Source organism: Tachypleus tridentatus, chromosome 6 (genome assembly GCF_004210375.1).
Source record: "Tachypleus tridentatus isolate NWPU-2018 chromosome 6, ASM421037v1, whole genome shotgun sequence".
Taxonomy (NCBI): domain Eukaryota; kingdom Metazoa; phylum Arthropoda; class Merostomata; order Xiphosura; family Limulidae; genus Tachypleus; species Tachypleus tridentatus.
Genome location: NC_134830.1, coordinates 115,663,521 through 115,687,111, shown reverse-complemented (window position 1 = coordinate 115,687,111; position 23,591 = coordinate 115,663,521). Strand labels below are relative to the sequence as shown.

Sequence of the window (23,591 nt, the reverse complement as noted above, 5' to 3'; positions counted from 1 at the left end):
TTATTTGTTTTATATGGTTCCCTACAGAAAAAACAAAAACAAAAAAAGAAAACTATGTTCCTTAATGTATGCTACATGAGTTTTATCGAAGAAGTACAAGGGCACACCGAGCCTTTAAAACCAAAGTTTATGGTGCACTTCTCATAGTGCTCACGGGTAAGTTAATAGGCTAAATTTTTAGGTTCGATGGCAAGCATTGTGCAAGTAGCCCATGCTAGTTTTCCCCTTACAAACACAAAAAGGGCACATAAACTTCTATGAAACATTTAAGCCCGTGAATTTTTGTAATTAATATGCAGTTCTGGATAATAGTCATTTGTAGTACCACTTATCAGAGCGTGGCTTAGTGATTAGCGACCTGAATGTGGATGAAAGAGTCCGAGGTTCGAAACATGGTGTTCCTTATGTGCGTTTAGCTAGTTTGGTAAGACTAACCACACAGACAGGGATCCTTCTAATTGGTTGTTCTAAGTCAAATATGGCGATGCCTGAACTTTGCCCCCCCCTCAGTGGCACAGCGATATTTTTCTGAGGATAACAACGCTAGAAACCGGTTTAGATACCCGTTGTTGGAAGAGCCTGGATAGCCCATTGTATAACTGTGTGCTTAATTACAAACAAACAAACCTGAACCTTTGTCTACGTTCTTGCAACTGTACTGTTGAAACAATTGTTGGAAAATCGTCAACTTCGTACATTAAATAAATTATGAAAAGCACGTAAGGAGGAACGATGTGCTTTAGAAATTTCAGCCTTACGACGCAATCTTTAGATATGAAAACACGACTGCAGGGCTTTAGTGTAAAAACACCATGAGGTAAACCATGGCTGGATGTGGTGATATGGACTGTAACGACGTGTTAAGGCTCCAAAATAATTTTAATTAACGCACTCAAGCCTCTGTATTTATAGGAGTGATTATTATAAGATTTGATGGTTACAGTTATCATCGTAATATCCCATAGTACGTAATAACCTATTCTATAGTAATGTGAATTATAAATATGCTCCTCTTTAGTAGTCCTGACTTGTTATATGCGTTGTTGAATAAAATAACATTTTAACAAAGGCGTTTACTGTCAGTATATTAATCTATATTTTGTAAAAAACAAACAATGGTAAGTTCTTGTATTTTCAGGCTAAGCCTACTTACTGGCATTGTTTGATCAGTTTGTTATCAAACACAAAAATGCACAAAGGCTATATGAGCTGTACCCACCGCTAGTAAAGAAACCCGATTTTTTGGTGTTACAAGCTTATGAGAACAGTAAGAGAGCGACCATTTCTAACGATAATAGTTTGTTCTAATCGTGCAAAAGCTTTTTGGAACTGTAATTTCCTCTATTGTTTCCATCACCTATTTTTATCCTACATTTACCGGAAATTTATTTAAAATGCAGCATCCCGTGAGATTTGCATGCTGTTCCATTAAATCTACGAGAATTGGGAAATCATGAAAAGTTTCCCTTTTCTTTTTTTATCGACATATTAAATTTATTGTGAGCTAGAAATATGAAAAACTTGGCTTCTCACGGTAGCAAACATTTTGTTGAGACTGGCTTACTTTTGCTTACCAGTAAACAAATGTGGCTTCAGACTTTGCCTCAATAAACTAAACGAATGTCTAGTTTCTCATGATGGTAGGCTAACTTTCAATTATTAGATTCACCAACGCATTTTCATCGTGATTGTTTTATAATTCCATTGTTTAATGTTAGACAGAAAACGACCTTAGCTAATTTAGATTTTTTAAAAACAATATTAGACTGAAATTTTAATTATGAAGAAATATTACGTCTTTAATATTATATACAATAAATGAAATAATGTCGTGTTGTTAAGAAAGAAAAAAATACACTTGTTTTTTGAGAAATGGCTCAGGCCTGGCAGAGTAGTTAGTATGCTGGACTGTTGAATCCGAAAAATCATGGTTTACATTCCCTTTTCGCAAATACGCGCTCCTCACATTGGGGTCATAGATACGATGTGAGAGCAACTTTAAAATTCCGCTATTCGGTCAGACAATAGTAGCCCAAAAGTTGGGGGCGTGTTCTATCCTCTGGATGTTTTACGTCTTTCTTCTCGACTGTCAGCTCAAAAGCAGGGACAGCTATTTGTTCATGGATGTTTAGATTTGATCAAAAATTCAAAAACAAATATATGAAAAAATGTTTCACAGATTCTGTTAACAAATCTATAAATGTTTCATAGATCCTCTGTATATGCTGTGTAAAGGTTTTTTCCACAGTTGCTTAACATAAAAACCTATAAATGTTTCATAGATCCTAAGTACAAACTATCTGTTTCACAAACCCTGCTGCGACTAGGATAAAAGAAATACTATTGACATTAGCTTCTACGTCCTTGTAGCTTTCTATATGTTTCTTTCCCTCCACGTATTTTCCTGTTGATACACTAGAATTATGTCTCCTCATAGGGAGAGAGACGTGTATCATTTCCTATGTTTGTTTCTTAATTTTTCAAAATATTACTCTGATCTAACTGGTATTGATTTTGTTGAAAACTATTTAAGGATAAATAATTGGTCATTAGGGGCGCTCTCTCATCCCGCACTAGACTTATGATAAGAAATTAGCACGGAGTAAAACTTTAACAAGTTAATTGGGCTTATTTTTACAGGAAAAATATGAGGCGGGCAGGCACGAGTGATGGTGAAAGCAACGTCGTGGCAAGTTGAGGCGCTGGAGAAATAGATACGTCAGTAACTGACAAAAGACAAAGTATTCCAGCAAACGGACCTTATCAAGGCCTGGAAGGGATCAATAAATTCAAGTGCCAAGGCTTGGATCTATAGATCCAATGTCTAAAGAATATTGTTGGGGAGTACTCCGAGAAAACCCACTTTCACCAGCTGTAATAGAATAAAAACAATGCTTTTATTTCTGGGGGTCCGATCATTTCTAAACCTGAATGGAGTGTACCTTGGTTTTAACTTTAGGGATCAAACATGAAACATTACAAAAACACACATGTTGACCTACATTCTTCTTATATTTCAGTCAATTTAAATTAGGCTTAGCACAAAGATGTGTTGAAACAGCCTTCACAGACTATAGCAGACAGAAGTAGGGTTTGTGACTTTTTGTAAGCTTTAAGATGATCAAAGGCTCTTGGCCTGCTAATTTTAATATAGATGAAACTTTACACAGAGATTTATTACGATATCTCATATATATTGAAAGATAGGTTTAAGATTTTTGTCTTTCTTGTGATTTGAAAGTGCTCAATGTTACAGAACATCGCAATATATTTAGTAACTAAAGAAACTGTCTTCATATGTGTAAAAGTTACAAGGGTTTGTTATTACTAGTGTTTCAATTAATACAGTTCATGAAATTGCATATACCGTGTCTTATTTGCTGAAAATTACCTGTACGGCTATGTCGTTGCTATGTACAAATTAATGTATTATCAGATCCCAGTCTAGTCAGTTCCAATACATCTTTCTTATATAGAAGTTGGTGTTGTATTGTCTATTCCTCTAAAATACATGTTATAGTTTATTTACGCACACACATACACTCTGCCTTGAATACCATTCTTTCGCTAAATCTACTGAAGATCTTTTCGAATAAGGTGGTTAGGAAGGGGAAACAGTTTATTCGCTTTCAAATATTGGGCTTTCTGATTACTGCTATATGTATTTATTGATTAATTTTATCTTTTTTTTTCTTGATTTTCTGTTCCTTATATTTATCTATTCCAGGCTTTATTACAAACTCATGACTCGATAGCAAAGCAATCATTTCGGGAAACAGCCACCAGGCGAAGCGCATTATCCATTTCTCCATTAATGTCTTTCACTAACAGCTTCTATATGGACACGCTAGATGGCGACGAAAAACTACGGACAACCCGATTAGTAGAGTTTCAGAAAAAAGGAGAAGAAGCTATGGTAAGCTAGACTGTTTTTGAAATTAGAAGTTATAAGAAGATGTTGATATTATCTTTCAACACATGGCGAATCTCAGGATACAGTACATTATACTGGTTATCACTTTCTATATAATACCTTTGAAAAACTACCAATTATCACTCGTTAGTTATTTCATATAAATATGGTCTGATTAAAAAAAAAAAAAGAAACACCTGAAAATATCGTAATTATTTATGACCGCAACAAAATTATTTTTATGATGGTGATTTATCGTGATTTAATCTCAATTCACAGGGAATCACTCTACGAGTGGACGAGAATAATCGTTGCATGGTGGCGCGAATTATGCACGGTGGTATGGTTCACAGACAAGGTAAGAACGTATTTGTCGCTATCCTACTATAGCTGTATCTGCAACATAATAAAAAAAAGAAATTAAATTGATATAACCGTGATAACGAGAAACCCACTTGAAATAAAAATGTATCTGAGGATGGCTGGTATGGGTGTGTGTGTGTGTGTTTTCTTATACCAAAGCCACATCAGGCTATCTGCTGAGTCCACTTAGAGAAACCGAATTGCTGATTTTAGCGTTCTAAATCCATAGACTTACCGCTGTATCAGCGGAGGACGGTTGGTATGGGTATTATAACTTTTATCAAAATAAAGCAGTGAACAACGTTTCGACTTTCGTAAGTCATCTTCAGGTCTAAACGTTGCTCTCTGCTTTATCTTGATAAAGGTGTTAATATCCATACCAGCCGTCCTGAGATACATTGATATAACCAATAGGTTTTACTGATTTGAGAATGTAGGCATTGATATTGTTTGGAGTTAAAGGAATGCCACTTCAATAATTAAATATATCCAAAGTCGAATAATATTATTATTTTATTTATATTTATTTATTTGTTTTGAGTAGCTGATGTTGCCAGTTTTCGTAAGACTCCATGTAAAAACGTTTCTGCATCAATTTATGGTACATTCAAGCCTTCCGAGCGTTGAGTATGGCTATGAAACATGTAAGACAGTAGTGATATTAGTAAGACAAGACCTGGTAATAATATACACTTGGAAGTTTATCGGCTTTATGTTAATTTCAAAAATGCGTTATTCTATTATTTTTAGATCGCCAAAAATATGTTGCTTTCTACGTGGGATTTGAACAATTTTTAGCACAGGATTTAAATGTCCGATATTCTAGTTAAAATGTTAATCCCACCGAACATAACTCTACTTAACTGGAAAAAATCATATTTTTAAGAAGGATATGCCTGAAACTTAGTTGAATGGACGGCAACTGATTGTTATGGAAACACAAATTTAGAGGACCACATTTTGTCAAGAATGATTTGCCTAAACAATCTAAGAAGGATGAGGGGGCCCAGCATGGCCAGGTGGTTAAAGTACTTGACTCGTAATCTGAGGGTCGCGGGTTCGAATCACAAAAGTGTAATAAATTTCCCATGATATTGCGGGAGATGAATTATTGGCTAAACATTATAAAAGCTTACGTGACCCTACCGAGAGATCAACCAATGGCTAAACGTTATAAGGTTCACGTGACATTACCGACAGACGAACTGGCGAATGAATGCTACAAGAACGATGCAACGCGACATAAACAAAAAGTAATGATATAAGTGTAGCAGCCAATTTTCGAGAAGTTTGTAGCATTCCACGAACGTTGATAGAATCATTTTAAAATAAGTTTTCTGGTAGCCTAATGGTTGATTTAATTTACGCATGTTTATGAAATTAAACATTTTTATTTTATTAACAAAACAAATACCTTGAGCTCCACACAAGACACTATAAATTCGGTTACTGTAGAAGTTGTCAGCCATCTTGTTTCATTACGGGTAAATAACCTTGTTTTGTTTGTTTTTAATTTTGCACAAAGCTGCACGAGGGCTGTCTGCACCAGCCATCCCTAATTTAGCAGTGTAAGACTAGAGAGAAAGCAGCTAGTTATCACCACCCATCGCCAACTCTTGAGCTACTCTTTTACCAACGAATAGTGGGATTGACCGTAACATTATAACATCCCCATGGCTGAAAGAGCGAGCATGTTCGGTGTGCTTGGGATTTGAACCCGCGACCCACAGATTACTTGTCGAGCGACCCTAACCTCCACTTAACTCACTGGTTTGTGGCTTTAATAAGAGGCAAGTGTATTTATTTCAATTCAATTCAGAATAAAGCCTACATGAAACAAAAATTGAGCTGATATTACATCGACTTTCTGTTAAAATCAAAGGTAAGATTTTTCTTTGGCTCAATTACACAGAACTTTTAATAAAATGTGAAATAATTGTATAGAACACAACTTAAATAATTTAAAAAGATAAATCAATGAAGACAAACTTGTGTAATAAACCGATTAGAAACATTTAATGTCGTAAATCGATACTTTACAGAAGTAGATTTTACAATGACTAAAACGCAGAGCCATTAACTTTAATGCTTAAAAAAAAAAAGATGTCGCTACGTATTTTTGGAAATTACTGTACTAATAAAGACACAACAGAAACTTTCGTACAAAAACATAAAGTTCGGCTTTTTTTATTTATTTATTTTAGTTTCAGCCAAATAAATATTAACCTCTTAAAACTCTTAAAGACATTAATGGTTTGTGAATAAATATTTAATATTTCTCTAAATTATAATTCTTCCGACTAATAATTTACTCACGTTCTTACAGCTTCTTGCTGAGGGGAAAACAACCCTCGTTTTCTACCTACCTTTAAATGTGACAGCGTCTTATAGATCTGTCTATCCAATGGAACAGAATTATAGTCACATACTAATGTCCTTTTAAATGGAACTAGAGGAGTGCAAAGAAACGTTCAAACAAAATTTCTGATGCGTGCAGGCTTTCGTTTGACTTGCAAGCTGCAATTTTGAAAGGTAAAGAGAAACGTCAAAATCAAATTCGTTTAGTGCGAAGCTAACATCCTGTAATCCAATAACGGTACGTGGTTTATTGATTACGACGTAATAAATTTTTCATATTCTTCGGAAAGGGTCATTCAATCACGCTTCCAAGTTGACACTTGCGTGTATGGAGACAACGAAGGCTAAGACAGGTACCCGTACCATTCTGTGTACGGACATACCTATCAAGTCACGCGAGGTGTTGTCTACAAATTATTTTGCTATACGGTGTGAAATAACGTTCAGAAAACAGCAAACGAGAATAGTGGATAAGCTATGGTAAAGCTGTGAAAAGGAGAAGGAAAATACCTAAAAGTGGTAAATATCAGAGAATGATTTGAGGATCGAGTAGGGCAAGAGAAACCAGAAAAAAAATTGAGGATTCGGAAGATTTAAAAAAGATTAGATAAAGGCTTAGTGAAGATCACAAAAGAGTTCGAGGATATGGAATGGTGGTAAAGATCAGAGAATGGTTTGAGGATCGAGTAGGGCGAGAGAAACTAGAAAAAAGTTTGAGGATTCGGAAGATTTAAAAAAAGATTAGATAAAGGCTTAGTGAAGATCAGAAAAGAGTTCGAGGATATGGAATGGTGGTAAAGATCAGAGAATGGTTTGAGGATCGAGTAGGCGCGAGAAACTAGAAAAAGTTTGAGGATTCGGAAGATTTAAAAAAAATTAGATAAAGGCTTAGTGAAGATCAGAAAAGAGTTCGAGGATATGGAATGGTGGTAAAGATCAGAGAATGGTTTGAGGATCGAGTAGGGCGAGAGAAATTAGAAATGAGTTTGAGAATGAGGAACGCAGAGAAGATTTAAAGAAAGAGTTGAGGATCCGGAAGGGTGAGAAATATTAGATAAAGGCTTACTAAGGATCTGAAAAGAGTTTGAGGATATAGAAAAGTGGGGAAGATCAGAGAATAGTGTATTTTTTGTTAACTCTCAAGCTTACCGCTGGCCTATCAGGTGGTCGTCATAGAAATAAGAAATTTACAAGTGTAGAAGAATCAAATGTTTTTGGAGCAGTGTTTAGTATGGACTGTCAGTGTGGTCAGTCTGTGAGATATAACATTAATTATTCATTTTTTAACTCGGTTAAAATATTAAACACTTGATCAATGAACGTTAATTATGATTATGAAACACGTAAGATTTCAAAAGGAGACAGCTCATTAGCCCAAACAAATGGGATTACAAAAATGCCAACAATCAGAGGCGTTTAAAACAATTATTTATAATAATTCTGACCTATGTGTCTCTAATTTGAAATTTAAAATGAATCAGCAAGTATCTAAAGTCAAACATGATTTTAATCACGTTTATTTGGCCTTTCAAGTTTCGTGTTTTTTGTCAATCCAGGTGTCTTTCACGTTCACGCGAACTTATTGTATTATATAGCATAGCATTTCAGAACTACTTTGGTCTGCAGTATTTTCAGCCCAAATCATTGAACGAAAAGCCTCCTTGTGACAAACAATAATAAATTTGTTATATTACTTGTACATTTCTCTAATTTGAAATTCTTAATGGACTAGCTAAGAAAGATGTAATCAAAATGCATTTGCAGTGGAATGTTACTGTACTCACTAATGATTGACTTAACGAGATTTATATATATATATTTATAGGTATGGGGACAATCAATAAAAAAATCGAATATTTCTGGGACGATTTACGCGATTTATGATGATAAATTACTAATATTCACAGAAGACTTAGACCACATAATGAGAGCCCGAGTTCGTCTTCATAAAAGTTAACAGAGTAGTTACATTTTCACATTTATTAATTGAAAATAGTTTGTGATATGAGAGCTTTGACTAATTCAAACCAGTTTAACACATCTTAACCAATGAATGGTTTTTACTGCTAACGAATCAAAACTTATAACCTATACTGTGAATAGAGAGAATGTAGTGGAAATTTTTGTTTGTGACTTCCCAGCGATTGGTGACTTTTCTTTCACTTGCAATGTATTGAAAGCAGCTACAATTAGTCCGCCGTGATGAAACGTTGTTTGTATAATATTTTAGGGAATCACAGATAAATAATATTTAAAATAGTCGATTTTTCTCCATCATGTGGAGCCACTAGGCACCTTCGGATAATACGTATTGAGTTTTTGTGAATAGTTAATTCTCTCACTTATATTTGGGCATGACGGTTTATTCATGTTAAACTAAGTTAGGAAAAATATGGCATAAAGCACGGTTTAAATAACTTTCTAATTCATGATTTACAGCGTTGGTTTCTAGTTTAAAGATAAATGAAAACGATAATATTGTTCCATTTTAATAGGTTCTTTACACGTGGGCGATGAAATTCGCGAAATCAATGGAATCCACATAACTAACCAGTCTGTGGACATGTTGCAGAAAATGCTGGTAAGTCGGACCCCTCTCTCTCTTGGTTTCATCGTGATTTGATGAAGGCATTTTACTGCCCTCTGTTGAATAAATAAGACCAACATTATATGTTGTTTAGGTTATCGAAAATTAACATTTCAGTTAGAATAATTTATTAATTGAAGAGAAAGTTCAGAGAGAAAGAAAGGTCAGATGGTTAAACTTTATGATAAAAGTTTGGTCACACTGGTCAGATTGGAACTACTTAAAGTGGAATTTATAAGCGTCTAGTTGCAGTTTTATAGGATTAACTAGTATCATTAATAGCTGTTTTTAGTTTTGTGCGTTTTTGTGTTTGTTTGTTGTTCTTTTTTTCAGAAAGAGGTTCAGGGCAAAGTTACTTTCAAAATAATTCCTAGCTTTAGGAATGCCCCGCCACCTTGTGAGGTAAGCAAAAACGAATAGTTTATGTTTCTTAACTTTCCTCGGTGGACACGGCAGAGAATTTGTTTTTTAATTCGGCGCAAAGCTAAACGAGGGCTATCTGCGCTAGTCGTCCCTAATTTAGCAGTGTAAAAGGGAAGGCAGCTAGTCATCACCACCCACCGCCAAATCTTGGGCTTCTCTCTTACCAACGAATAGTGGGATTCACCGTCAAATTATAACGCCCCCACAGCTGAAAGGGGAGCATGTATGGTGCGATGGGGATTCGAATCTGCGACCCTCATATTACAAGTCGATCGCCTTTGCCATCTGGCACAGCAGAGAGCCCAAGTGGTTTCACTATGAGAAAACATACATTCAAAACATCTTTATTTGCAATAAGAATGCATGTTTATTCAGGGGGAAAAAATGTGCGTGTGAGTGAGGTTGGTGGGTTTTTTTTAATGAGATAAATTTTGAAAGTCCATTTTTTATAACCATTTAATGAAAAAGTTTACAAAAATACTTTATATATGACGTCATAGTTATCAACGTGCACGTGTGTCAGTGGTAGAGGCTCACTACGACATTTAATCAGTGCGATTTTAATCGGGCGGAACTATTTCCTAAGTAGGGTTAGCGGTCAGTATAGAGCAGCCTTCGACTGCGACCAAGGTGAACTATCTTGTTCAAATGCGTTTTCAAAATTTTGCGGATAGTCGAATTGGGTATTCCGAGGGTTCCTGGTGCAGTGCGAGTTTACGTACCTCGATCTTCATTCATGACATTTCTACACAAGCTTTACTGATTGTTATAAAACTAAAACTTTCGCTCATGTCTTTAATGTCTAAAGTAGGAAATATGTTATTTTCTTTGATACCATTTTTAGAAAGGTTTTTGTTGGGCCTGGCATGGCCTGGTGGGTTAAAACGTTCGACTCGTAATCTGAGGGTCGCGGGTTCGAATCCGCGTTACACCAAGCATGTTCGCCCTTTCAGCTGTGGGGGCTATATAATGTGACGATCAATTCTACTATTCGTTGATAAAAGAGATGGCCCAAGTGATGGCGGTGGGTGGTTGTAACTAGCTGCCTTTCCTCTAGTCTTACACTGCTATATTAGGGACGGCTAGCGCAGATAGCCCTCGTCTAGCTTTGCGCGAAATTCAAATAAAACTAAAAACAAACAAACAAACCCTTTATTCGTAGCTTTACGCGAAATTAAAAAAGAAAAAACGGTTTGTTGTGTTGTTTTGAAGTTAATTATAAAGCTATGGGCTATCTGTGCTCTGCCCACCAGGGATATCGAAATAAGAGAGAGATTTTAGAGAGTTTTTACTGAAGTAATTTTTTTTTTACTTCTCGGGTAATTAATTTTCAAATTACCGACTTAGGTTTGTGCCAGTCACTACAAACGGTTTGTTTGTTTTAAATTGGTGAGCATGCTTAGTGTGACGGGGATTCGAGCCTGCGACCCTCAGATTGCGAGACTAACGCCCTAACCACCTGGCCATGTCAGGCCCATGACAAGCGGAGTGCAGATATTGTATTGTACAAAGTGTTTATAAAGTAAGTAACTATTTCAGTAAATTAGTAATTTTTATTTAAGAAGTTGAACGTGAGAGAACGTGTGGTGGTTGTAACACTGTATTAAAGGAAAGAAATACAAAGAAATCAGAGAGGAGTTTGGAAGAAAGTTTCATAAGCCTTGTCCTTCAGACAAGACAATATGTTATAAATGAAGATCCAAGTACGTAAACTCGCACTGCACCACGAACTCTCGGAATACCCAATTCGACTATCCGCAAAATTTTGAAAACGCATTTGAACAAGATTGTTATGATATTCAGGTGTTGCGTGATTAGCGTGAACAGGATTATCCGTAACGAAACGTAATATGTGCTGATCTTGTGAAACGCATTCAGAGAGAAAGTTTAATGGACTACATTCTTTTCAGTGATGAAGCAACTTTCCACAGGTGTGCAAATGTTAATCGTCACAACTGTTGCATATGGGCTAATGAAAAGCCAGTTGATTTCTCCTATTAGTGGGAAAGAGATAATCCTAAAGTTAATGCCTGGTTGGGTATGACAAAATTCAAGATTTATGGGTCCTTCTTCTTTGCTGAAGCTACAGTTATGGGCGTTATTTATCTGGTCATGCCTTAGCAATTGCTAGAACCACAGTTTTATTCAGATGGCATTTTGAGCATCGTTGTCTTTCGACAAGATGGGTCAACTTGCAAGTACGCAATGAACGATTTTCAAATCGTGATCTGATATGGAGTCAACAGGTCTCAGGCAGCTCGATACCCTTGGATTTTTTTACATTGGGCTTTATCAAAACAGATGTCTATCAAATGAAAGTTAGAAATTTCCAGGACCTACTTAGACGTATTGTAAGAGCTGTTAATAAAACAACTCCTGAAATTCTCCAAAATGTGTTCTGCAATGCTGCTGACATATTAGAGTTCTGCATAGATACTGAATGTGCTCGTGTAGAATCATCTCTATAAGTATTCATGGAATGTATGTGTTCTATCATATTGAGTTTGAAGTTTATCCATTTTCGATGTTTTTACTGAAAGATATACTTTCTTAATAAACACCCTGTATTAATTAATTTCGTAATTTTTTTGTTCAATGATGGTTAAACTGGGATTTTCAAAGAAGATTTACTCTTTTGTGATCCATTCTGTAAATGAAGAGTGTATCATAACATGACAGAGAGCATACTTTCCCTGATAACATATTCAGGTGTTAAATGGGGCCGTCTTATACATTGTCTATTTACACATATTATCATAAGTACTTTAGAATTACATCAAGAAGCTAAATAACAGTTTATTTTAGAAAACCAAAAATTCCAATGTCTTAAATCCCCAAGATCGATTCGCACCAATTTAAATTAATTGCATTTGTGTTATTTTTTACCACAATTTTTGTGCGCAACTAATACGTTACCAGGGGCTATGTAACTAACAAATTCGTTTACTTAAAAGAAATTTGGAACATAAAGAGTTTAGAAAAATGCGTTTATAAACCCGGTGAGCCTTATTCGACAATTCTGTAGTTAAGGTCCTCTATTAATGTCCACCAAGTTTGAACAATATTAACTTACGAAAACTACGTGTGTCCAGAATAGATACTTAAGTTCTTTACTCAATCCGAATCTACTGGCAACTGTGAATTTTAAACCAGAGCATTACATTATACAACAAATGGGCTAAAAGACTTAGGTCAGAGACCTTTCGTGTGAAAGTATATATTTTTCTCATTTTGAACAACTCACCAGAGAGAGAGAGAGAGCAGTCAGTGTCACAAGGGTTTTGTCCAATTTTCTAAATCAGATAACAGGACTGACTGTCACTTTTATAACGCTCAAAGTGCGAAGCTTGTTTATTAACTTGAACTGAACCTATATAGTTCTGCACCTATGTTACACCCGGCCTAACGTGTTAATTGATATTTATGGTGCACAACATTTGATGTGTATGTGATCTCTCTTTTCAACAGTTTCTATGAACAGTAAATTTACAACAGCAAAAAACGACACAGAAGTGATGTCTAACTTTTAATCATTTTGTGAAGAAGGCGGATGGTTAACTAATTAGTTGTTTTTGGACTTTCGTGCGAAATTACTCCAGGGCTACCTGTGCCAGCTGTCCCTAATTTATAAGACAGGAAAGCAGCCAGTTAACATCACCCACCGTCAGCTGTTGGGTTACTCTTTTTACTGAAGAAAAGTGGAATTGAGTGCCATATTAAAACGACTTAGGCTGAAGGGGAGAGCATTTTCATTAACGGAGATTCGAACCCGCGATCCTCAGGTTGCTTATGGAACACCCTAGCATCAGGTCATGTTAGACCTGAATCACCAAGATAAATAGTGCATCTGTAATAAGAGAATGAACTATAAATATATAAAAACGAATCAACTAGAATTTTTTGTTAGTATTGATCGTTTCGGATGGATTGGTCTAGCCTGGCATGACCTCGTGGTTAGAGCGCTTAACTCGCAGTCTGCGTGGTCGAATCTCCGTTCCACCAAATATACTAGCTAAAAAGAAATTAGAATATTTAAACTGTTAAAATCGCCCTAAACCACCGAAAATGGCTCACAAAATACGGCGCCGATGGTTACTTTACCTATTGTGAATCTGAAGGTCCGTGGTTAAAGCCTCGTTGCCGTAAAAAAAAAAAGGCATTTTGAAGCAGTGCGTGTATTTTACAAATTTCAGTATTTGATTAGAATAGTTCAAAAGATAGTGGAGAATGTTATTGATTAACTGCTTTCCGCAGAATCTATCAGTTCAAGATTAAACAGACAATTCTGGTTTATCTCTACGTAATTATCTGAAACAATATAATAATTAAAATGCGACAATCATAGATCTATTTTTCTTTTAAAAATCTTAAATATTATCTTGTTTTTGTTATATCAAATTTGTTACTTATCGTAAGTTCCTGTACCTAATGAAAACATTAGTTCTTTCTTATGATCAAATGTATTGAGTGATACTTGTTCTAATCTGAAAGCTGTTTGGTCGCATGTCTTATTAATTAATACCTGTTCTAGACTCATTGCTTAGACAATTCTATGAAGTAAACTTGAATTTTAAAACATAACTCAAAATATAGTATTTTTATGCTTTAACTACGTAACAAAGTTTTTATTTCCAGTTAAAATATTTCTGTCTAACTTACCTTCTCTTATTCCTTGTGTTTTAGTACTTCCGAGTTCACCCTCCACCTATACTTGTAAGTATTCGTTAGTAAACGGTAAAATAGACACAAAACTTTCATTGTCAAAAACATTTATTGTGTAAAACCTTGACAAACCTTCATTGTGTAAAACATTATGTTATGTAAAACTTTGACACTTTCATTCTCTAAACATTTTAGTAAGTAAAACCTTGACAAATTTTCATTATCTAAAGGATTATATTGTGTGAAACGTTGACAAACTATAGTTAACTATTCTTACTGTTTTATTATTCAATAGCCTTATAACATGTTTACATAAGTTAACTTTATTATTCGTTTGTTTTTCCTGTTACCACAAGGTCACAATATAACGCAACAAATCATCACGCATCCATATGAAATGAATCTAACATAAACAAATTCAGTAATGTGTTTGGTGTACATGCGCCTTCTGTATAGACACAGTTCAATATAATACAAATGTGTTCTCAAGACGGCTGGTATGGGTATTATCACTTTATTTTAATTAAAGAGAACACATTTTAACTTCAAGTGTGTTTCTTGTCATCACGAACATAACACAAAAGTTTAACAATATGTTAACAGACCTACATACGTCTACAGGCAATATATTTGATTTGTGTGTTTTCTCACGTATCGACAGGATTTAAACTAAATATATTAATTTAACAATGGTTGTCTGCATGCAGTAGCGTATTCATAGGGGAAGGGCACCTGTTCCGGGCGGCACGATTTCAGGTGAGACATTTTCCGCTGTTCGTTGTATTCTAATTTTAAAAATAAATATTACAGGTTTGAAATTTGAGAGTACTTTTAAAAGTTTTCTAATTAAAAAATTTAATTGTTTTCAGTTTATCATTATGAGTGACTAATTAAATCTTTTTTTTTGAAATAATGAAATTTTCATTCATTTGTTTATTTGTATGTTTTGAATTTCGCGCAAAGCTACAAAGAGCTACCTGTGCTAGCCCTCCCTACTTTAGTACTGAAAGACTAGAGAGAAGGCAGCTAGTTGTCAACATCTATGCCCAAAATGTTGGGCTATTCTTTTACCAACGAATAGTGGGATTGGCTGTAACGTTACAACATCTCCATGGCCAAAAGGGCGAGTGTATTTGGTGGGACGGGGATTCGAACCCGCGACCCTCAGATTGGACAAAGCTAAGTTACCTGCTAAAAGTCTCGACTGAAATATTGAACCTCTTCAATCATACTGTTGTCTGATATTGGCAGAATTAGCGTATGACATAGTTTACGTTGTCTCTATACCGTTTGTTATCTCGTCTGTGGCCCGGCATGGCCAGGTGGTTAAGGCATACAACTTGTAATCCGAGAGTCGCGGGCTCGAATCCCCGTCGCACCAAACATAATCATCCTTTCGGTCGTGGTGAGCTTTATAATGTCACGGTCAATCCCCCTATTCGTTGGTAAAAGAGTAGCCCAAGAGTTGGTGATGACTAGCTGCCTTCCCTCGAGCCTGTCACTGCTAGATTATGGACGGCTAGCGCTCGTGTGGTTTTGCGCTAACTTTCAAGACACACCAAAACCGATATGTTGCACTTGAACTTAATACTCATATCCCCTAGTGATGCAAAAAGAAACTCTGATTATGCGGAAATAAAACATATTGTTTGTACCAGGGCATATCACGTACCATTTCATATACTTTTTTCTTTTTTTATACAGATGTTTTATGTTATGTCTTTTTTATTAGACATCTTGCGTTTGTCAGGAGATAAATCTTGTAAGTAAACACGGGGAGAATAGGCACCCAGATCTTGGCGACCGTCCTTGAATGACGGTTTCCTAAGCAACCAACTGAGTCAAAATCCTATTTTACTGGCGTTGAGCGCAAGAACGTACATCTGCAGAAAAGTGCCTTGGCTTGCATTGCTTAAATATTTGATTTTGTTTGTTTGTTTGGGAATTTCGCACAAAGCTACTCGAGGGCTATCTGTGCTAGCCGTCCCTAATTTAGCAGTGTAAGACTAGAGGGAAGGCAGCTAGTCATCACCACCCACCGCCAACTCTTGGGCTACTCTTTTACCAACGAAAAGTGGGATTGACCGTCACATTATAACGCCCCCACGGCTGGGAGGGCGAGCATATTTGGCGCGACCCTCAGATTACGAAGCGCACGCCTTAACGCGCTAGGCCATGCCAGGCCCTATTTATACATTCTTTATAGCAAAGCCACATCGAGCTATCTGTTGAGTCCACCGACGGGAATCGAACCCCTGATTGTAGCATTGTAAATCCGTAGACTTACCGCTGTAGCAGCTGAGGACGTTAAATATTTGAAGGAAAGCATTTGATATTTTTCTTTCTTTTGTGAAATAAAAGTTGTTTAGAAATACAGAAGTAGAATAAACTTCCAACAATCTAGAAACAGACTTATCACTAACTTATGAACAAAGCGACCTATAATGGTATTGTTAAGGGATGAAAATATTATTTCGCATTGTAAGCTTACCGCTGACCCACTAGGTCACTAAAATGTGTTTTTGTTTTGAATTTCGCGCAAAGCTACACGAGAGCTATCTGCGCTAGCCGTTCCTAATTTAGCAGTGTAAGACTAGAGGAAAGGCAGCTAGTCATCACCACCCACCGCCAACTCTTTGGCTACTTTTTTACAAACAAATAGTAGAATTGACCGTAACTTTATGACGTCTCCACGGTTGAAAGGGCAAGCATGTTTGGTGTGATGGGGATTTGAACCCGCGATCCTCAGATTACGAGTCCAGTGCCTTAACCGCCCGACCATGCCGGGCAGTCGTTAAAATAACCTTAAACCTACGCTTATTTATACTATTAGTGGGTACAGAAAATTTAGAAGCAATTCTAGGAACCCACTTTTAGAAAATAGCGTTTAAAAATGGCTGTATAATTTTTAATGAAAAATGTCCATAACATAGGTAAAACAACCTCTTAATTGTATGATTGTTCAATCGTTTTACAGATATAAGATTTTTAATTTCTAACGTTCCAGGTTAGTAATGTTGAATTACTAATCGTGTGTAAACTGTATCATGCCCTGTTAAGGAATGACCCTAGTTCAAGGCTGGTGTGTGTTGGAACAAGCGTTGATTTCCATTTGCTCTCCACGTTAAATCGAATCTCTGACCAGAACTTTCATGACGACGAGAAACCCTCATAAAGTGAAAATGTATTCTCAAGACGGCTGATATGGGTATTAAAACTCAATTAAATAAAATAGAAAGGTTTCGACCTTCTTAGGTCATCTTCAGGTAACCTTAAGTTTTAATACTCTGACCAGTCGTCTTTAAAATGACCAGAACTTTCTTACTGGCCATTTTCAAAGGTGGTGAAAGGTGATGTGATGAAAGATGATCCAATTTAATATCCTTATGCGATGTTTTCAAAAAATGGTTGTTTTTTGTAACCTCCATCATCGCTAAATTCGCGTTAGAAAAGTTGAACTTATCTACCATTTGTTTATCCAGGATTTAATTATCTAGTAATCAAATGAATATACTTGGATATATTATGAGTAATTTAGAACTTTGATGTCATAGAAAAACACTACACGCGCGTCGATTTTCGATGTCCGTGGTGGACAGAGCACAGTTAGCACTGTGTAGCTTTGTGCTTTACAATCACAAAATAAAACTGTTCCTTTTGTTTATATTGTGGTTTACCCCAAGCAACATCTACAATCTTTACTTCCAACCCTGAATATGTCAGTTTTGACATATTACTTTATATATTCTTTTTCGTATTATGTTAAAATAGGTTAGAGAAAACGCAATTACCTGTTTGTTACCCGCATGTTGAAATTCGTGAATTTGGTTTCCGTGACGCACTGTTGTTATGAGTCAGCTGCAGACTGTGTCGTATCACTTGAAGCGTATATTTTTAAAGACGAATTCATCAGTGTGTTTTCTGTTTCTGTTGTCACACATTACACGTTCTTTTTGACACCGATACCTTTCTCATACTTTTAGTGACACATTATTAAACATTATACCTATTAGTGACACATTCAACACAGTTTTGATCATACATTCTTTACATTATAACTGTACGTGACCTATTTCTTATGTCATGCTTGTTGTATTTGTTAGAATCACATTATTATGCCTGTTTTTACTATGCTGAATATCAGTACTGGAAATTAATACAATCGGCAAAAAAAGGTCAATACAATAGGTAAGAAAAGGTAATCGACGCAATAAGTAGGAGAAGATGATCGTTCTTGATGACGAGAAACCCCCTTGAAGGCTGGCATGGGTATTAACATTTTTACTGATAAAGCAAAGAACAACGTTTCGACCTTCCTAAGTAATCAATACAATAAGTAAGGTACAGTAAATAAAGTAATTCTACGTAAGATACAGTAAATAAAGTAATTCTACGTAAGGTACAGTAAATAAAGTAATTTTACACAAGGTAGAGGAAATAAAGTAATTCTACACAAGGTACAGTAAATAAAGTAACACAATTTAAGATGCTTCTAAAATCCAAGCAGATGTTTGTGAATCATCACACCGTAACATGTTACTAAACCTTGACTACACTCGGCTACAGTGTTAAAAGTGTAACAAAACATATATTTTTACTTAGTTTTAAATTTTATTCTCCGTTTCAAAAGTATTAAATTCATTTTATCAAAGTTTTCCAGAAGTCTCTAATTGACTAATAAACACAGCTAGTAAATGAAGAAAGGTAAAAAGGTATTGCCAAACGCGCAACTGAAGCTGCCAAACACATTTCAGATCTACGTTCGTGCTCAATTCTCTTATAATCCCTATGACGACGAGTTGATCCCATGTCCACAAGCTGGAGTGTCGTTTCAAATAGGCGATATACTACAAGTGATAAGTAAGGATGATCACAATTGGTGGCAAGCGAAAAAAGAAGGCACCAATGGCACGGCAGGACTCATTCCTTCACCTGAACTTCAAGAGTGGAGAATGGCCTCGCTTGCCATGGAGAAAACAAACAGTGATAAGGGCAAGTTTTATTTTAAACATTGAAATTATTTTGATTTGTAAAATCTGGGACGCATGGGAAGTGTCTACATTATTTGAACGGGTTTAAATGATTTTTTTTTTAACACCAGGGAAGTGAAAACTTTAGTCATGCAAGAGAGTTCACTGTGTGGGTATTTGGGTATTTTATGTTTGATACCCAGGAGGGTCAGGTACATTAGACCTCTTCCTCCCTCCCGAACGTTGATAGCGTCTGTCGTTGATTTTTTTTTTTTTTATAGCTTTGGGCCAGAGTAAAAGTATAACATCGTCCTCAGGCCCATTTCAGGGCACAGTCCATGCATGGACACACAAGTTTCTTTTTTCCCCTTTAATTATTTCTTTTGTTTTTTTCTTTATGTTTTTTTTTGTACTTTTCATATATACATGTTTTTTTCTTCTTCTTTTTCTTCTTATGTTGTTTTTCTTCATGGAGAGAATGCTACTACTACTTGTAGTAACAATAGACTAATCATAATAATAGAAAAGAATAAAATAAAAAGTAAAATAACAAAATTATTATTATTCAATAGTTGAATAATAATCAACTATTTACCTTTATCATAGGTAAATTTCAAACACATATGAAATTTTGACCTCCATCATAAACTCTACTAAACATGGATAACTTCACAGTTCTACACGTCAATATCCAGGGTGCTCTTGCTTCCAAGAAACATGAGATTGAAGATACAACAAACTCCATAAAACCAGATGTAATTATAATTAGTGAAACTCTCCTATATAACTACCATCGATTCAAACTAAACGGCTACTCCAATATTAGGCGTGACAGGAATGATAATAGAGATCCAAACAGAGGCATTTTATCATTGTATAGGACTGAACTTATAGTTCAGGAACTTAGTATCCCTTCCAGTAACGAATCTATAATCATTAATATTAAAACGCAAAATCATGCAGACGTTACTGTGGCGGGCATCTACTGCTCGCCTAGTACAGTGTTAGATGTAAATCTTTTGAATATATTGTATAATAACAATTCTAATCTTATTATAATCGGCGACCTAAACGGTAAACATATAGCATTCAACTGTCGAAGTACAAACGCAAATGGCAATTTACTTTTTAAATTTTTGGATGAATCAAACATGACTTTATTAAACGATGCAACACCGACACATATCTCGTACGCACACGGCACCAGTGAAATACTAGACCTATGCCTGTGTTCGTCAAATATGAGTCGCAAATTCGTAAATTTTCATGTTGGTCACGATTTGGATAGTGACCACCTCCCAGTTTGGTGTATCTTCAATCTCACCCCCACTTAAATAAAATCATAGTTAAAGACCAACTGAACTACAACAAAGCTAATTGGCCAGTTTTTCAAACTATATTAAATGAAACCTTACCTTCAGAAGTACTACATATTGCCGCGGACGCATCAGATATAGATGCATACTGTCATATCATCTCTGAGTGTCTAAAACATGCAGCCAACAGTTCTATACCGAAACAAAACACTTCACAACAACTCATTCATGGCAACCACATAAAGACATAATACACTTAATTAAAGACAGACGTATACTCCGCAGACAGTACATTCAAAATCGCAACCCCACACTTAAAACACAGATAAACACAATAAGGAATAAAATACGAAACTTAAAACAAGAAAACTGGGACACCTTCTGTTCCGATCTAAATCACAAAACTGATCCTAAACAATTTTGGACACACTTGAAAAGATTTACAAATACAGGAACAACAAACACAGTATATCCACCACTGGAACTGGATGGAGAAACAGCATACACTAACACAGAAAAAGCCGAGATATTTAAAAACACCTAGAAAACACGTTCAAGACACATCATGAACCAGACATGAACAGATACTTCTATAATACAGTTAACAACTTTATAGATCACAACAGAAGCATTTTTACACCTAAATTTCCAGTCAACACTACTATACACCAAGAAAAAACAAAAGACTGGAGCACTCATCAACTGATTAAACATATCACTGTAACAGAAGTCGTAACTGCTATCAACAACACAAAAAACAAAGCCCCTGGAGAAGATGGTATTCAAGCTATCCTCCTAAAACAAGGCACTCAGAGATTATATGAACACCTAACAGCGTTATTTAATCTCTCACTATCAGCAGGATATATCCCCGTTTCTTGGAAGGAAGCAATAATATTAATGTTCCAGAAAGAAGGAAAGTCAGCGAATAAACCAAACAACTACCGCCCGATTAGCAACCAGTTGTTTTGGCAAAGTATTAGAGAGGATAATTAGTAATCGTCTGTCAGTATACTTAGAAGAAAATTCAAAATTACCAGAAATTCAAAACGGATTTCGAAAAAACCGCCAAACTACAGACCACCTGATTCGACTTACAGAATCAATTACCGACAGCTTCAACAAAAACGAATGCAATGTAGCTTGCTTTCTCGACATTGAGAAAGCTTTTGACACAGTGTGGCATAATGGCTTATGTCATAGATTACTTGAAATGGCATTACCCCAGGAAACTATTCGCTGGCTGTCCAACTTCCTGGAAAACAGAATGTGTAAAGTAAATGTGAATGGGGCCCACTCAGGGTCCTTTTCACCCCAAGCAGGAGTCCCGCAGGGAGGGATTATTAGCCCTATATTATTTATCATGTACGTGAGTAATATGCCTCTGTCGGACCTAAATTTAGGTTATGCATCACAGTTCGCTGACGATGTAGCAGTCTGGAAAAGTGCCCCCACTCCGTCAATAGCAGTAACGAACCTACAACCAGTTCTAAATAACATCGAAGAATACTGCCAGAAATACAGAATCAAAATCAATATTCCGAAAACACAAGTCATATTATTCAGCAGACTGAATAAGCTGAAAAAAGATCCACCAAAGCTCTATCTGAATGGATCACTTTTACTGACTGCTACTTCTGCTAAATTTCTTGGTCTAACCTATGATTCAAAATTAACGTGAATACCACATATTAAAAATGTACTGATACGAATATGGAAAAGAGCAAACTATGCAAGAAGTCTTTCAGGTAAAATCCAAGGAACATCACCAGACAACATACTTAAAATCTACAAAACGTACATTAGACCAACAATAGAATATGCATCACCTGCCTGGATTAACATAGCACCCACACATTTACAGAAACTTCAACGTATACAAAATTCAGTTCTAACTTCGGCATACGAGGTCTGTTAAAAAAATACGCGGACTGTTTGAATTGCGCGGCTCCAGTTGGTTCCAGGGGAATCCGCTTGGTGTCGCTAGGTTCGCACAGATCAGCTGATTACGACGCCATTTCCCGATTGCAGATATCTTCATTTGTGTATTAGCTATACGGTTTTAAGTGAAGTGCGATTTTTTTCGTTTGGCGGATTTCAGAATGAATGACCTGAAGAAGCAATTTTGTGTTAAACTTGGAAACTCCGCGACTGAAACTTTTGCTATGCTTAACACAGGTTACGGTGATGTTGCTATGAAGCGTACGGCATGTTTCAAGTGGCATGAACGTTTTAAGGATGGTCGACAGTCCATTGAAGTTGATGAGCGTCCTGGACGTCCTTCCACGTCAACTGACGACCCACACGTCGACAAAATCAACACCCAGATGCGGGCAAATCGACGTCTGATTGTCAGGGAGCTTGCTAAAGAGTGTGGGATATCAGTTGGATCTTGTTACGAGATTTTGATCGAAAAATTGAAGATGCACCGCGTTGCTGCGAAATTTGTGCCTCAGAACTCGTGAGTTTTTGGCCAAACACTCGATCACTGTTCTTCCCCACCCCCACCCCCCTACTCACCTGACCTTGCTCCTTGAGATATTTTCTTGTTCCCCAAACTCAAAAGACCCTTGAAAGGAAGAAGATTTGAGACGATTCCCGAGATTAAGGCAAATGCGACGAAGGAGCTGGAGGACATTACAAAAGAAGCGTACCAGGACTGTTTCAACAAGTGGAAACACCGTTGGAATAACTGTGTGCGTTGGGGAGGAGAGTACTTTGAAGGGGTCCCAGACCTGTAACTTCTAAATAAAGTACATTTTGTTTTATGACGTCAGTCCGCGTATTTTTTTTGAACAGCCCTCGTATAAAGTACCACGTAGCACCTCAACCACATTCATGCGCAAGTATGCAAACATAGACACAATATCTGAAAGACTCTTGCATAATTCTTTAAAATATTTCAATAAGAATTGGCATAAGAATAACTAATGTGTGATCTCAACAGATACCACGTACATGATGTAAATAGTCCTAAATACCTCTCCCCTTTTAACATG

At 36.2% G+C, this 23,591-nt stretch overlaps 1 protein-coding gene across 1 annotated transcript in view; it reads left to right on the top strand.

Moving 5' to 3' along the window:
* The window catches only part of LOC143253377 (peripheral plasma membrane protein CASK-like), a 58,893-nt gene that overhangs the window by 21,953 nt on the left and 13,349 nt on the right, over positions 1–23,591 (top strand). Inside the window, exons 2-7 of the mRNA XM_076507146.1 lie at positions 3,728–3,916; positions 4,193–4,271; positions 9,130–9,215; positions 9,555–9,623; positions 14,328–14,357; positions 19,061–19,298. Of these exons, the coding sequence (XP_076363261.1) occupies positions 3,815–3,916; positions 4,193–4,271; positions 9,130–9,215; positions 9,555–9,623; positions 14,328–14,357; positions 19,061–19,298 (604 nt within the window). The 5' untranslated portion in view covers positions 3,728–3,814. The remainder of the gene's footprint in view (positions 1–3,727; positions 3,917–4,192; positions 4,272–9,129; positions 9,216–9,554; positions 9,624–14,327; positions 14,358–19,060; positions 19,299–23,591) is intronic.